Here is a 14,628-nt window from a genome sequence, read left to right as displayed (position 1 = left end):
CAGACTTTGCTCTCTATTCCCCAGCCTTGATGGGGCAGTGGTGGCCTAGCGGTTAAGGAAGCGGCCCCGTAATCAGAAGGTTGCTGGTTCGAATCCCGATGAGGTTTCCTTGAGCAGGTACCGTCCCCACACGCTGCTCCCTGGGTGCCTTTCATGACCGCCCACTGCTCACAAACGGTGATGGGTTAAAAGCGAAGGAACGCCTTTTGTGCGCAGCAAGTGCTGTGCCGTGTAATACAATGACTAAATCAACACCTTTCACTTCACTGTATGTAGCATATTTTTAAGCTTTGGGATGCGTGGCATCATCGTGTGGCGGTTTATTGCAGTTTACGCAAGAAGTGAGGTTACAAGAAGAAAACCTGGAACCTGTAGCTTGCTCCTAAAATGAAAAAAAGTCTATTGAGTCAAACGTTGGAAGGGTTAATACTAGTGGTGCTCTGAAATGGAAAAAGCCAGTCAACTTCATTCACATCAGCAATTTTCATTTATTTAGACAAAACCACATCTTTGCCATCGCTTTCATCGAGTGTTTGGGGGATGGGGAAGCGTGATGAGTGATTTGTTTTTTTCCCCCGGTCCTCATGGCTTTATTTTGCAAATTCTAGGACGTTGTGTGATGTGGTACAGGACGCTTCCTTTTGATCCTCCTTTTCACCAGCTCCGGGTGTTCACAGATACAAGACACACCCCAGGCAAGCGAGGAATGAGTTGTTGAAGACAAGACAGTGAAAAAGGACAACCATGAATAAAGTGTTACGAAGCTTTTCACTTGCTTCAGTGTTTAAATAGACAGGGGGAAAAAAAAAAAAGAGAGACTAATGAACACACTGAGGCTCAGGCCACAACACGCGTCAGAACGTTAGTCTTCTTATGGTGCATGAACAGAAAACAGTGTATGAACATGAATATGAAACATCCCCTGTGCATTACTGTGCCCCTACGGCAGACTTCAAACCTCAGTACAAAAATCACACAAGCTGTACTGTACATGAAAAACACAAAAATTCTTATTAGGAATATACTGATTACCTTTGGTTGGTCCGGATATTAATTTGAGTGATAATGACAGTAGATAATTACCTACTAATTTCAGACCCACAAAGAAAAAAAAAAAATGTACCAAAAGAGTTTGCATTTTTTGCAAAGAAAGTGCCTTCGCAGAATAGGTCTGAGTAAGTGCAGAAGTGAGCCAGTGTGGAGCCAGTGTGGTGCATCACCGCCGCCTGGTGGCTGTAGCGGCGTTGCTGCTCAAGCGGTTCATCCCTCTGCTCATGTGGGGGAAGTGAACCGTAGGTGTTCGTGATGTGGGGCCGTACAGACCCAGATTCCGGGCCGCTGCAGACTTTCGGGGCCCTTTGACAGAGGGGAATGGCGAGAAAGTCTGCTGTGGTTTGGCCAGCCCTGCTTGGGTGGAGGCGGAGCAGGTGGAGGAGGGCGGCCGCCTGAAGGAGCAGGACGAGTCGGAGCTGGAGGAGTTGGAGGACTGACGGAGGGTTGGTTGGAGGGGCAGGACGGGGTCCACGGGGGGTTGGGTGGCTGACCTGGTTGTGCTGGCTGGGGATGCCGGTTCTGAACTCGACTCGATCTCCAGGGAGGCCAAGCGCTCCTCCACCTGTTCGATCTCCCGTTCCTTCACACTAGAGTCCGGGACGGTGACCTGCAACAGCACCTCCGACAGTAATGACTGTTCCCCTTCAGCATCATCCCTCACTCTCTCCTCTTCTTCTTCTTCTTCTTTTTCTTCCTCCTTCTGTTCCATTTCTTTCCCCTGCTCTTCCTCTTGCTCAGTGGAGGTGTTGGGGTTGTCTGGAAGCTCGCCACCGTCGTTGAAACCCAGCTGAGCACGGGCCCTCGCGATGTTCCTGCGGTGGGTGCGGACATGAGTTCGCCACGGAGAATGCAGTCGGCTCCGAACCCCCTCACTCTGGCAGGGCGTAGACTGGGCCTGCGGGCCGTTCTGCATGCCGACCCGATGGCCGCCGCCATCCCTGGGCCTCCACTGGGCGCCCCTCGGCTTTCTACCCAGGAGCAGGTGGTTGATGACCGGGGAGGGGTGGACATGCGAGGCTAGGACGCTGGTGGCTGGACATTTATCTGGAACACATGCAAAGAACAGGTTTGAAAGAGACTGACGTAGCGTAGATGTGACTAAAGTAGTCGATGTTAGTGGAGCTGAGGACACAAAGAAGAGAAAAATGCCGCTGGTTAGAAAGACGACTGCTAAGCTATTAAAGTAAAGATTAGTCAGCATTGACTGGGTGCTTTAAAATAAACGATAGAAGTAGATTATTATAAAGATGATGCGTTTAGGAACTGCCGTAAACCCATTATACGAATACCTTTAACACATCCTGATCCTGTTGCTATGGCAAGCATTGCCTTCAGATCTCAAGGCCTCTTTTGATTACCATGGATACCACGATCCCCTTTTGATGAGCTCTGACAGCGAATCCAGCGTTATCCCATTCCACTTCACTTTCTATTTGTTTAAAATTACACGTGAAGCCCAAGAAAAGACCAACCAAACACCGAGATCAAAGCAGGAAGGTTGTGGGGAAAAAAAAAGAACGATTGTCCAACGAAAGCCATCAAACTGTCTGCTTATTATCCCAATCACACCTACAACCCCCTGACATGCCCCATGTGATCATAAAGAGCAAATTATGCCGCAAACCCAGGTCAGCAGTACCATGGCTTAGTGGAGAGCTGGGATCATGAACCCCAGTTTGTGCTTCTACTCCAGGACCTGAGGAACATATGAAAAGAACATGTGTTTTTTTTTGTGTTTGTTGTATGAATTTTTTTTGGAGGCAGTGAATAGCTAAAGAAATCAAAGCTAAAACACTGTATTCTGAATTAGACAACGTCAGTCAGGATTTAGTTTCCTTTACATTTTCAATGTGACATTGAGTCACACATTTCTGGGCAAATTGTTTTTTTTTTTTTTATGATAAGCAACACCCCAAATAGAAAGAAAGTATTATCTTTAAATACACATGACCCGACACATCTAATCACAGACCCGAGGAACGTCTGATAAATGCATCCAAACATGTTGTTTAAAGGCCGTCACACAGTTATCCTGAATAACAGCATGGAGGGAGGCGGGTTGGCTACACCCTCCTACGAAACATTATTCTCGATAAAGAATCATGTCTTATGATAAACGCATACACCTGTGTTTACCACGGTGTGTTTGGTGTCTTCAATCACCCTTTCACGTATTATTTTGTTACAATACAATACAAGAAAGTACAAGCATGGCTGAAGTTAAAAGGAGCTGTATAAAAAGATTATAATTAATAATATAATTCAGATCTAAACAGAATTAAAGATGTGTTTCATGCCCTAGTGTTCCAAATCCCTGGATTGTAAATGATTTCACATTGGATTACAAAGTTTGTGACGGATTTTTCTCCACATAAGAGAAACAATGCCAGCTGTGAATTTTTAAACCCAAAATATAGATGGAGGAAAAAAAAAAAAACACTGGATCTTAGAAGGTTGACAAAGCAGCCTTTAGTTTTTGGACTCCCTCATCATTTAAAAGGTGCTTAATCCTTTATTTGTTTACGCTTAGCTTTGATGATTTTATGTTGTAAAAAAATAGGACTTTTTTTTTTTTTTTAGGCAGCTAAAAAAAAAAAGAAAAACCCACGGCACCTGTGTGGATGTAAAGCAGGTTGGCCTGCTGCTGCTGGCGGCTCTTGATGCGCAGGTACTGCTTCTTAAGGGCGCTGATGTCAGTGCTCATGCGCTCCATCATCATGCTGTTGATGGCTTCCTGGTGCTCCGCCCGCCCAGCCCCAACTGCACCGGGACTCAGCTCTGCAATGTTGCTGCCACGAGGGCTCTGGTCACCGCGCTGGTCTGGAGAGAGCGGAACAAAAACAAAAACCTAAAAGTTGGCTATGAAGTTTACAAGTACACATACTAAGAGTACTTTGGGCAAATGACTGTATAATAAAGAACAAAATTTGATTGTTTCTCTTATAGCAATAGTTACACATCCTAGATGGAGGACCACAAAACAAACCAGTCTACAATTGCCTCATGACCAAAGAAATGGCCATATATGATTGATCTCTTTACATTTACCACATTTATCAGATGCTCTTATCCAGAGAAATCAGTAGTCACAAAACAGGATTTCTCAGTTAGCTGGATTACATTTTAGACCAAAGATTAGGCAATAGGAAAGCTCTTTAGCTAAATTATATATAATACACTCACATGGGAAGTAACCTGCTTTAAATTAATAAATTTCTCAATTAAATCTGAGAAGTCTCGATTTGTGGGTGTGCAAGTAAGTCAACATTGCCATACCATGGAGCTACATATTGTCCCAGCTACTTCAGTTATGAAAAGTTTCTGTATGACATATGAAATGAACTTGCAATATCACGAGAGTCAATATGAGTTGAGAGGGATTAAGACATTTTTTTTCATCTTTTAGGCCACATTTTGCATCTTGGAATCATGTAAAAATCTTAAATCAGGACTGCTGTGCAACCCACACTGCAAGATCAAACGTAAACGTGTTCTCCAGACCATGGCATGGGTGTGGCTGAAAAGAGATCAGGGTATTCTATGTAACTGAAAATCTGTACTCTAGTTGACCTTTCATTTGTCTACTTAGCATTCCGAGAGCTGATGCCTTGAAAAGTGGAGTGAAGATTCTTTATGCCGCTTTCATGAGCTCAAGAGGCCATTTCTGATATCTGCAGTTAAAGGTCATTAAGACTTTAGGACCTGGCACTTCTAATACATTTTGAAAAGCTTGTTAGTGGGTCTCATGAATGCCCAGCATCCCACTGCCCAGCTAATCATGCTTTTCCACTAAGAGACACGTGCATGCATGGGATACATATACACACACACACACACACACACACACACACACACACACACACACACACACACACACACACACACACACACATATATTACAGCCTAAAATGTCAAAAAGTGAAATAAAGTTGGTAGAGAAAAATCTCTAAAGAACCTTTATCAGAGCATTAACAGGAACAAAACACATCTAAATCAAACATTATCCAGAACACTGAGAAGAGGTGTGGAATTTAATCAGAAGCAAGTGTTTGGACTGAAATAAAGTGAGCCTATTGCCATTTCCTTTTCAACAGGAAGTTAAGAGAAATATCAGGAAATGGGTGGAAAAGTCAGGAAGGTTGATAAGGAGCAACAGCAAAGACCTTTAACAATACATTTACTAAAAGGCCAGTCAGTAAAAATAAATAAAGTCAACTTGGGCTGTGTTAGCAGAATGCACATGCAACAGTGCTAAAACAAGTTACATTTGTATGTTTCTTTAAGGTAGTCTTGATCAAAGTAAATGTTAGGCATAATCAATTATATTATGACAGTGCATAATCCAACATTAGCTTCAGAGGCGTCATAAAATACCGATATATGAGCTGTTAACATGTTATTTAACTATTTTTTGAGGAATGTACAGACATTATAGAACAGCTGCGAAAATTTCAGCTCTTCAACCCAAAGAACTCTTCCTATCTGCATTCGGCTCAGCACCGCCAGGGCAGGGGCAGCTTGACTCTCTCCCTTCCCCAACCCAAGGACACTTAAATCACACACACACACACACACACACACCCCACCTCTGCCCGCTTCGTACCTCCCGGCGTCAACTGGTGGGTCTGTGTGTGCGCAGTTTAGGCAGTAGCACCAGGACTGATGCTTGTTTACATGGGATTTCATCTACTGCCATTTTTCCCCTCCCCTGAGGAATCTGAGTTTTAATTTATGTGTTGTGTAGAGTCTATGTGCTTATGCTGTTGAGGTGATGATTTTTTTAATGGTTCCCACAATGAACTCCCCATTGGAGTACAATCTGGGGGTTGTCTTTTTTTTTTAAATCCCCCTCCTCTATCCTAATGTGTACCCTGCTTTTCTTTCTGACCTTTTCCCCTATCTTCTGGACCTGTCCACCCCCAATGTACTGTGCAGTGTTTATGTATGGTTGGGTCAATGGCCAAGTTTCAGTAGTACTTGTACTTTTGACATGATTTGTTGCAACAGCAATAAAGGGTTTCATCAATCAATTAATCAATTAGCAAAAAATATTTTTTGCTAATTCAATTGCTAATTCAGAAGGGGGCAATATAAAATCCAAGTATATACCAAGTTACCTAGTTATCTGCCAAGTAACTCTGCACGTAAACAGTACAGTACATTTTTTAATGTTACTAGTAAATAATATCATACACTTCTTAATTTTTTTTAACTAAAATGAATTTTTTTTTTTTTTTTTTTTTTTTTACACAAAGTAGTAAACTTCATTAATGTACCTGCGGTAACATATGATTAAATGGTACAGTATGTAGCAAAAAGTATTCTGAATACACTTTGGGTACTGTCCTCATCATGCTAGAAAATATGAATATTGCATACTCCTTCACATGCATCTAGTGGTGCATCCATAAGTGACACTGTGAAATGATGATTGTCGGCTTGTATCATCTAGAAATGTATTGATTATGAATGCATGAAAATGCATTGATGCAAAAGTTCAATGCATTGAACAGATCACAGATTTTCTCAAACATAATAAGCTAAACGCTGATCTGGGGTAGACTGACCTTTCAGGTGCTTCTGATATCTCTGCAACTCTGGAGCCAGAAGGCCACCTAACGGACCCAGGCAACCCAAAACTGTAATTACAGAGTCTTCGTCGTCCAGGTCCCCATCGTCCTCGCTCTCCCAACCATGACCGCTCTGACTACATGCAGAACAAGAGAAACACAGGGGATAGGCCATCATACAAATAACAGCAGATTACGGTCCAGAGCTGTAAAAGAGGTACAGTGCCCCGAGCAAGGTGGAGTTCCACAGTTCTGTAGATAATCAGTTTGAGGTTCCTGTTCCTACCACTCACCTGGAGTTGGCTTTGACCGGCGCAGGGAAAGGGGTGATGTTGTAGGTGTACTTCTCTCTCAGCTCAGCTAACTGGGGGAAAGGGAACTCAGCCATGGAATACACTGTCTGTGAGAGAAATAATGCAGATAAAGGCTCTAAGATCAGAGATGAGAGATTTTAACAAAAAAAAAAAAAAAAGGAATACATGATATTCCTATCACTACAAATTTTAGTATGGTCTAGTTCAAAATTAAGAAAGTCAAATATGAGTCTTCACACACTGACATGCATAAGTTCATTAGAGTCGATGAGGCTGTGCTCCAGCATCTCCTGAGTGAGACAGCCCATGGTGCTGTAGAACTCATCTGCAGACTGGCAGTACTCGATCCTCCTGGAGACACATGTTGGGGAGAATAGGCACATTTTCATTATGAAATTAGGATCCATTGACTGTCATGAAGCTTAGGTTCTGTGCACTAGTTTCATTGAGCTTCATCATGTAGTAATGGCTGCTCACTCTTTGAGCTTCTCCCAGATGGCTAGAGCCACTCGCAGCAGCACTTCGGAGCCCTCAAAAAACACAGAGTCCCAGATCTTCAGCACTGTGTGGTGAGGCAGGCAGGTGGCAAACATGGTGAGGAACCACTGCATGGTGAACACGTTGGTGAGCGGAGGCTCGTAGCTGCCTGCAACAGCAAGCGATCAGAAAACTTCCAGGTTTTAATAAGAACTTTGAGACCCCTGGTCTAGAGATTAAAGCATTTGGTTGTAAAGAGAGACAAACCTCCTCCTTCCCGATTGGCTACTTTCTGCAGGTGATGCAGGTGCTGAGAAAGTTGGGGAAGCTTGAGTCGCAGCAGATCCCTGAACACCGCCATGTCCACAGAGAGAGCGCGGAGGTTATTGGCAAAATAGCTGTCGGGCAGCACTTTGTCAATCAGGTAGATCATGACCTGCAGAACAGAGAAGACGCTGCATTGTAGGTTGAGAAGAGCTGATTGGATCGGGTCCTAGTTCTTTAGCAACAGACTGCCCAGTTGCACAGTGGAAGTGGAACCATTTCGATCAGGAAATGTTCTAATACTCATTATGCTCTGTTCTGCAATGATAACTGAAGGGTACTAAATTCTTAAATACATATTTTCTCCAAAGTGCTTAATTATTTGGTTTATTTGTGATGAGACATGTTCATGTGTTTCTTCTGTCATCCAGTGAACGCGTTACTCATCAGGGACGTCTTAAACCTTTGGACCATTTGCTTCAAGTGCAAGAATCCAAAACTCATTTTTTAAAGAAAAAACTGGGGCAAATTTGACACGTGTCAACTAATTGCGACTAATTTATATGCAATCAACAATAAATCATCTGTAAGCATCCAGGTTTTTATGATCAGAAAAAGTGCAAACAGTCTCCTTACTACCCACTTACATACCCATGATATTACTATTTGGTCTGAGCTGTGGTTTCTCTAGAAAGAGAAAAAAAAATTTAATTTAGATGCGGATGCATCTAGTTCTGGTTGAATAAGCCCTGGATAGGAGCACTGTGTACAGAGTTACACAATCCTGAGCTGGTGGACTTTTCCTGATCTCTAGAAAAATGGCAGATTTACCTTCAGCGCATCTCCCTCGTTTCCCTCAGTCACCTCCAGTATGAGGGCTGCAAGCACGTTGAAACCCTGGCAGTAGCCCACAGATTTGTTCCATCGGGCGTAAGCCAGCAGAACCCTCTTCAGCACCACGCGGTCCTGCTCCGCCTCTTGTCCGCAGTATGAGCTGTAGCCCGTCCTGTGCAGGTCCTGAGGACAAACACAGACAATGGAACATTCTCTTTAAAATCGGCTGCCTTGACATTTTTATATATTTGTCTGTCTGGTGCCCATAAACTTTTGAATGGTAGCGTATGTACATTTCAGAAACATCCTAAAAATAAATAAAATTTGCTTTGTTCCAACACAGAAATGACTGTCCAGACATTGTTCATGTTGTAAATGACTGGGTGCTGGAAATGGCTGTTCCATTTGAAGAGGATCATCAACAACAATGATGTTGATGACTTGATTTATTATTAGAAAACCCATTTGAAATTATCTTAGCACATCGATTAAGCAAGTAGTAAAACAGGCCAGATTCAAACTAGTTAGTTTTTGGACAGTGACTATTTCTTATTAAGATAATAATAAATTTTCATGAAAAACAAGGACATTTCGAATAACCAACCCCACAACTTGATACTGTACATAACGCACAGTTGGATATTTGGTTTCATAATCATATTTAAATGCGCCGCAGAGTACAGTATTAATGGCCTCAGCAGATGAGATTACTGTGCAGCTAAACAAATACACAGCGAGAAATTCTGAGACTGATTAAACAGAGGTACACAGCTGGACTTTGTCCACCTTCAGGAACTCACACGTCCTGCTAATGATGAATCATAGTGGCCGTGCATGTAGGACAGCGGTGTGGGAGAATAAAAAAAAAAAACTAATTTTCCTGTTATCACTCATCACTGACGCACAACCTTGCACAAACATCCTGGCCCTGTACGTCCACCTGGTTCCATTACTTATGTCAGGGAAACCATTATTGGCCTAGATCACGTAACAACCTAACCGCCTCTAGTTGCCGTTTACAGTGATTTTATGCCTGGTCATTTCTAGAAAAAAAAAAAAAAAAAGTTTCAGGCATTGAGGTATGAAATAATTTTATTGCCATTTTGTGCCATGTTTTTTGCATCTTTTGTTCTTCAGACTTTGTGGTTTGTAGTGCACCCCAAAGTCAAATGATAAATAATCTGCAAAATGAAGACTAGAAGGAAACAAACATGCCTATGAGTTATTTGCCTGAAACCTGAGTTGTTTCCCTGTGGTTATGGATATGAGTGTCAATGAAATGTTGACATGTTCACGTGTCCATTTTAGCCACCAGTTGCATCCCAAACTTTGCATTCAGCATTTTCTACACCAGCGTTTCCAAACCCTGGTCCCGGAGGAACATCTGCCATAAATTGCCTTCACTCCAACCCAGCCTTAAATTGTCGAGTATATGTAGAATCTACATTGATAATCCTATGTAGGATTCCCTACCTTAACAATTTGGATTCCCAGCGTGTCATCGTCAGGGTTGCTCCTCTCATTGAATGCAAACCTTAAGGTCTTCTCCCAGTCTATGGAAATGCTATGAAGGTACTGGTCAGCCAACGTTAGCCATACCTTTAGAAGAAGGAAGTTGTAGCATGATTTAAAAGCATTTCAACGAGGTGAAGAGAATATGTTTCACAGACTTATTTTCTGAAAGTCCAAAATGACGTCATGCACGGTAAGGAGACCTACCCTTTTCCTCCACTCCTTTGGAATTCCAGTAGGAAGCCTGGCCACAGCCTTCAAAGCATCAAACCACTGGGAGATAAAAACAGCTTCATTAATTCTAATGGTAAAGTACTGAATTGCATCTGTGATTATTATTAATAATAATAATAATAATTACTGTGTAGTCGTATACCTGCTGAAAGCCATTTTTGCCCACGGATGGCTCGATGGTAAACTTCAGCCGTGTGTCGACCCCTAGAAGCGAACAGGACGTCAGTGGGTATAAGAGATCATCACACTTGGGACAAAAAAAATCCATCTCGAATCTCTGTCCGTAGGTGCAGGGACCGCGGCGTGGACGTCGCTGTCCGTGCGCCGTGGTGCTGATCGGGTGCGTCGTAACGCGCCGTGTAAAAAAAAAAAAAAAAAAAAAAAACCTGCTAGACCTGCTGCACGGGAGGCGGAGCATGATAATAATACCGATAATAATAAATAAATAGTAATAAATAATAGCCAGAAGGGCCGCGCGGATTTAAGGCGGCCATTGCTGCCGAGCTTCCGCCTTCTCGCGTCGAACGGAGAGGCGACGCGTCGCGCTACCTGAGCCCGCGTCGCCCATCTCTCCCGCGTCCAGTCCGCCCCGGGGGTTCAACAGACATTTATTCCGCGTCCCACCGTCCCACCGTCCCCTGCGGGCCCGGAGAGGAGATTATGCGGCGGGATAATGATCTGCCCCCCCCTCTCTCCTCCTGGAGATTAAAGCGCCTGAACCGGGAACTCCGGAGCAAATTCGGTTCGATTCATCCGTTCGTTCGTTCGTCTTCTGTTGATCGTGAACATTTGTCGGGGCGTCACCTGGCTCCAGGGTGCAGAGGAGTCTCGGTGCGCTCCTGGAGATGCCGCTGCGCTTCTTCAGGACGTTGCTGATGATGCCGCCGACGCCGCCGGCGCTCTGGCGCTTTAAACCAACCCGACATCTTTTCGGGGCGACGAGCCGGTCCTGCTTCATCTGCGAGGTTCGTGGAAGATGCTCTACCGCAAACGACGGAAACCGGCGACCATGGCGTCCGGGATCGCCGCGCCGAGAAATGACCGGACGAACAGTCCCAGCCTTCACCAAAGACAAACGACACCGACGTCCACACCGGTTACACGCGTATACATGGGCGCAATATGAAGACTGAGGTGTACACCCACACCCACACACGCACAATGTGATGGGGGTGGGTCGTATAGTGGATGCGGAACCCAGGAGAGATGGAGAGGAGTGGCAGCAGGGGGGCCAGGCCTGTTCCGGCAATTAGAGCCAATGAGATTCAGGACTGGGTCGTAAAGGGGCTAATGGCAGCCATCAGGTACAGCCACTACACAGCAGCGCTAACATTAAATATTATACACGTAATCATCATTTTAAGACGGTCTTACTGAAACTGGTTTAAGATGGTGAGAGCGGTGTCGGGCCACTGTGGCAGAATTGACCATATTTTCTAACACAACCACCACTCCATTTAAGAATTGAATAAGGAACTGTACTGCATTTACATTTACAGCATTTATCAGACGCCCTTGTCTAGAGCGACTTACAGGGACGTTACAGAAGTTACAGTTTAGCAATTTAGGGTTAAGTGTCTTGCTCAGGGACACAATGGTAGTAAGCGGGATTTGAACCTGGGTCTTCTGGTTGACAGGCGAGTGTGTTACCCACTAGGCTACGAAGAGTGCATCGTGTGACCTGCAAATCACGCACAACGGTAAAGGGCATGACACCTAATATAATAATAATACACTGAATTTTACATACAATGTTAAAAAGTGTTACATCTTCTGTATGTGATCGACTATTCCTATGGAATATCAGGCCATGGTGACAAAACCATGAAGTGTAGTTTCTGGAATGTAACAAATGTCATTTTTCATTTTTTTTCCATGTGTCTGTACTTTATTAAATTGTCTTGCCACGTTTTTACTTAAACTCCAATATCTTTCTATTTACTCCACTACATCATGCAAAGCATGACATTAGTCCTTAACCTTTTCTAATGTACCACTCCCAGTCTTTGGACTGGGGCAAAATTTTGATAATTCACATTTGGTTTGGTGGACCGTAACCAGGTTGAGAGGAGAAAAATTATAAAATAATAAAACAGGGTGATCATCAGCCGTAAAAGGCATTTATTTAATTCTTAGCCCCACCGCACGCTCAAGAACGCCTGAGAACATCAGGCCTCAATACAAGCACATCCCTCCCATTTCTCATCCCACAACAAGACTGCCTGCCTGCAAACCCATGTGACAGCACAACGAAGACCCAGAGAGGACAGACAAGGCAGACTACTGTATTGTAAATCAACTGGCCTTTTTTATGTAAAACACAGTTTTTAAATCATAAACACACGTGGAACAGCAGCCAATTAACGGCCAAAATGGCCTCCGGTCTGGATTAAAAATCATGATGGGCCAACACCATTCTCCTGGAAGAAGTACCTCGCCAGGAAACAATCAGGACAGTCCGTGGTGTCCAGGTTAAATTGGAAAATAAAAATTTTCCTTCCAACTTTATGGCATGGGAGGCGATGTGGCCTTTGAGGACGTTTCTTGAAGCGTTTCTTTTGCAATGCGTGACAAAAAAAAATCTGCTTTCCAAACACTTGTAACCCTAGCCAAACAACTGAACAAAACCACTTAACCAAACCTGAGTACAAAAAGCCAAAAAGAAAAATAAATAAATAAATAAATGCTTAACCATACAAAAAGAGCTCCTGATATCGGGTGTGCCCTGCAGCCAAACACTAATGCACACAGATGCACTGTAAGCTTAACCTTACAAGAGACACAAAATGCTTAAAATCAAGCTAGTGTACGAAAAAAAAGCCCTGACTGCTCTAAAGTGGGCGTAGCCAAACACCAATGCATACAAATGTACTTCAAGAGTGGTTTGTCAGTACGACAGTATACAGTGTATTGAAATAATGTTTCACACAGACCCCCCCCATAATGCAATCATAAAAAAAAAAAAATTATAAGTACATACACACATATATTTTTCTTTTATGATTGCACTATGGGGGGTACTTTATAATTAACCCACCGCTTCTCAAATGGGGGGTGGGGGCGATTTCTGTATTTGACAGACATCAATGGATCTTCGCTGGATTTTCTCTTACTCATTAATCAAAAACCTCGAAATCTCCACTTCCACAAAGTCATGTATGTCTGTGAACTTACGCACATTGGTTTTCCAATTGTGAACATAACGCAGCCGCTCTTCCACAAGCTGTGCTTTTGATGGCATGAGGCATTTCAAAATAAAAGTTCCAAATGGAAAGACAGGGAATGATTTAATATGATTTGAACTTTAGAATGCATAACAACAAAAATCCATCGAGTGAAAAGGGGGCACGCAAAATGTTTACTTCTTCCCAGGGGGCGGCGCAACAGGAAATAATTGAGAAGCGCTGGATTAACATAAGTAACCAAAAAATATATAACCAAACTAGTCTACAATAAGGCTTTAATAAATAAACGAAAAGCTCCTGATCGCTCATCGTTTATTATGACTGAAGAGAATAGAAAGTCAGCACCACTGCCAGGCCATTTTGGAACCTGGTGGCATAACTACACAACAAAAACATGCACTTCATGAGAATATGATCATTTTGGAATACTGTACCTGTAAGTCATGCTGCATGTTGAGGAAAGAAAAAAAAAAATCATGAGAACATCACGTTAGCATACTTAATCTCCATTTCTGCACTTGGCTGTATATCTATAATGATGTCAGCCCTGAATCAGCAGTATAAGATAAAAGGCCACTAAGTTGATCATAGCGAGGGCACTTAAACACTCTAAACATGACTGCAAGCTGCAGCGTTTTACCCCTTGGCGCCAAGCTTTTTTAGAAAAATAGATACTCATATCATCTAATATTTAGACTGCATGCATATAAATACAGCAGGGCTGATAGCTCTGGTCAGTTGGCTGAAATTGTTCTGTTTCAGAAACCATGTCTCCCTACGCATGCATGCAAAGTATTTTCTTCCATTAATTCTCACTTGTCCCATTTTTGACAAACATTGTTCTTCAGAGTGTCGGGAGACACTCAGAGTGTTTGGTGCAATGTTGGGGTTGATCCCAAACCAGCCCAACACTGCTAGCCTGCCCAAACAAAGCAGGATTCAAACCCACTGCTCTAAACTTCTCTCAACCTGCCACACAACTATTTGCAAAACAACAATAGAAAACTGTGCTGATAACGTTGTAAAGTTTGTGTCACCTGATTCACTGCAGTCGGTCTAGTAAGAGCTCATCAACAGTCTGAGCTTTGTTTCCGGCCCTTTAGGAGTAATATTCTCTGATTCTCACATGGCTCGACGTTACAACAGTAAAAAAAAAAAAAAAAAAAAAAAAAAAAAGTTATAATA

The 14,628-nt window shown here is 43.1% G+C and overlaps 1 protein-coding gene across 3 annotated transcripts; it reads right to left on the bottom strand.

The window, feature by feature from the left end:
- Positions 1-468: 468 nt before the first annotated feature.
- On the bottom strand, positions 469-14,598 carry LOC114764440 (TBC1 domain family member 30-like). Of its 3 annotated transcripts, XM_028954096.1 has the most exons (15): positions 14,481-14,598; positions 13,878-13,889; positions 11,063-11,318; positions 10,401-10,462; positions 10,232-10,297; positions 9,986-10,111; positions 8,510-8,695; positions 7,682-7,850; positions 7,415-7,583; positions 7,183-7,288; positions 6,917-7,023; positions 6,621-6,760; positions 3,667-3,873; positions 2,693-2,749; positions 469-2,097 (listed from the first exon to the last, which is right to left on the bottom strand). In XM_028954096.1, exons 3-15 carry the CDS (start codon positions 11,214-11,216, stop codon positions 1,217-1,219), a joined length of 2,430 nt encoding a protein of 809 aa, XP_028809929.1. In that variant the 5' UTR covers positions 11,217-11,318; positions 13,878-13,889; positions 14,481-14,598; the 3' UTR covers positions 469-1,216. The 3 variants fall into 3 exon arrangements, with proteins under 3 accessions (XP_028809929.1, XP_028809931.1, XP_028809930.1); XM_028954098.1 differs by lacking the exons at positions 11,063-11,318; positions 13,878-13,889; positions 14,481-14,598 and adding an exon at positions 10,808-10,916; XM_028954097.1 differs by lacking the exons at positions 2,693-2,749; positions 13,878-13,889; positions 14,481-14,598 and having other exon boundaries at positions 11,063-11,840.
- Positions 14,599-14,628: the final 30 nt, after the last annotated feature.

This window comes from Denticeps clupeoides, chromosome 15 (assembly GCF_900700375.1).
Source record: "Denticeps clupeoides chromosome 15, fDenClu1.1, whole genome shotgun sequence".
Lineage (NCBI taxonomy): Eukaryota > Metazoa > Chordata > Actinopteri > Clupeiformes > Denticipitidae > Denticeps > Denticeps clupeoides.
The sequence above is the reverse complement of the archived record's forward strand: the minus strand, read 5'-3'. Positions and strand labels throughout refer to the sequence as shown.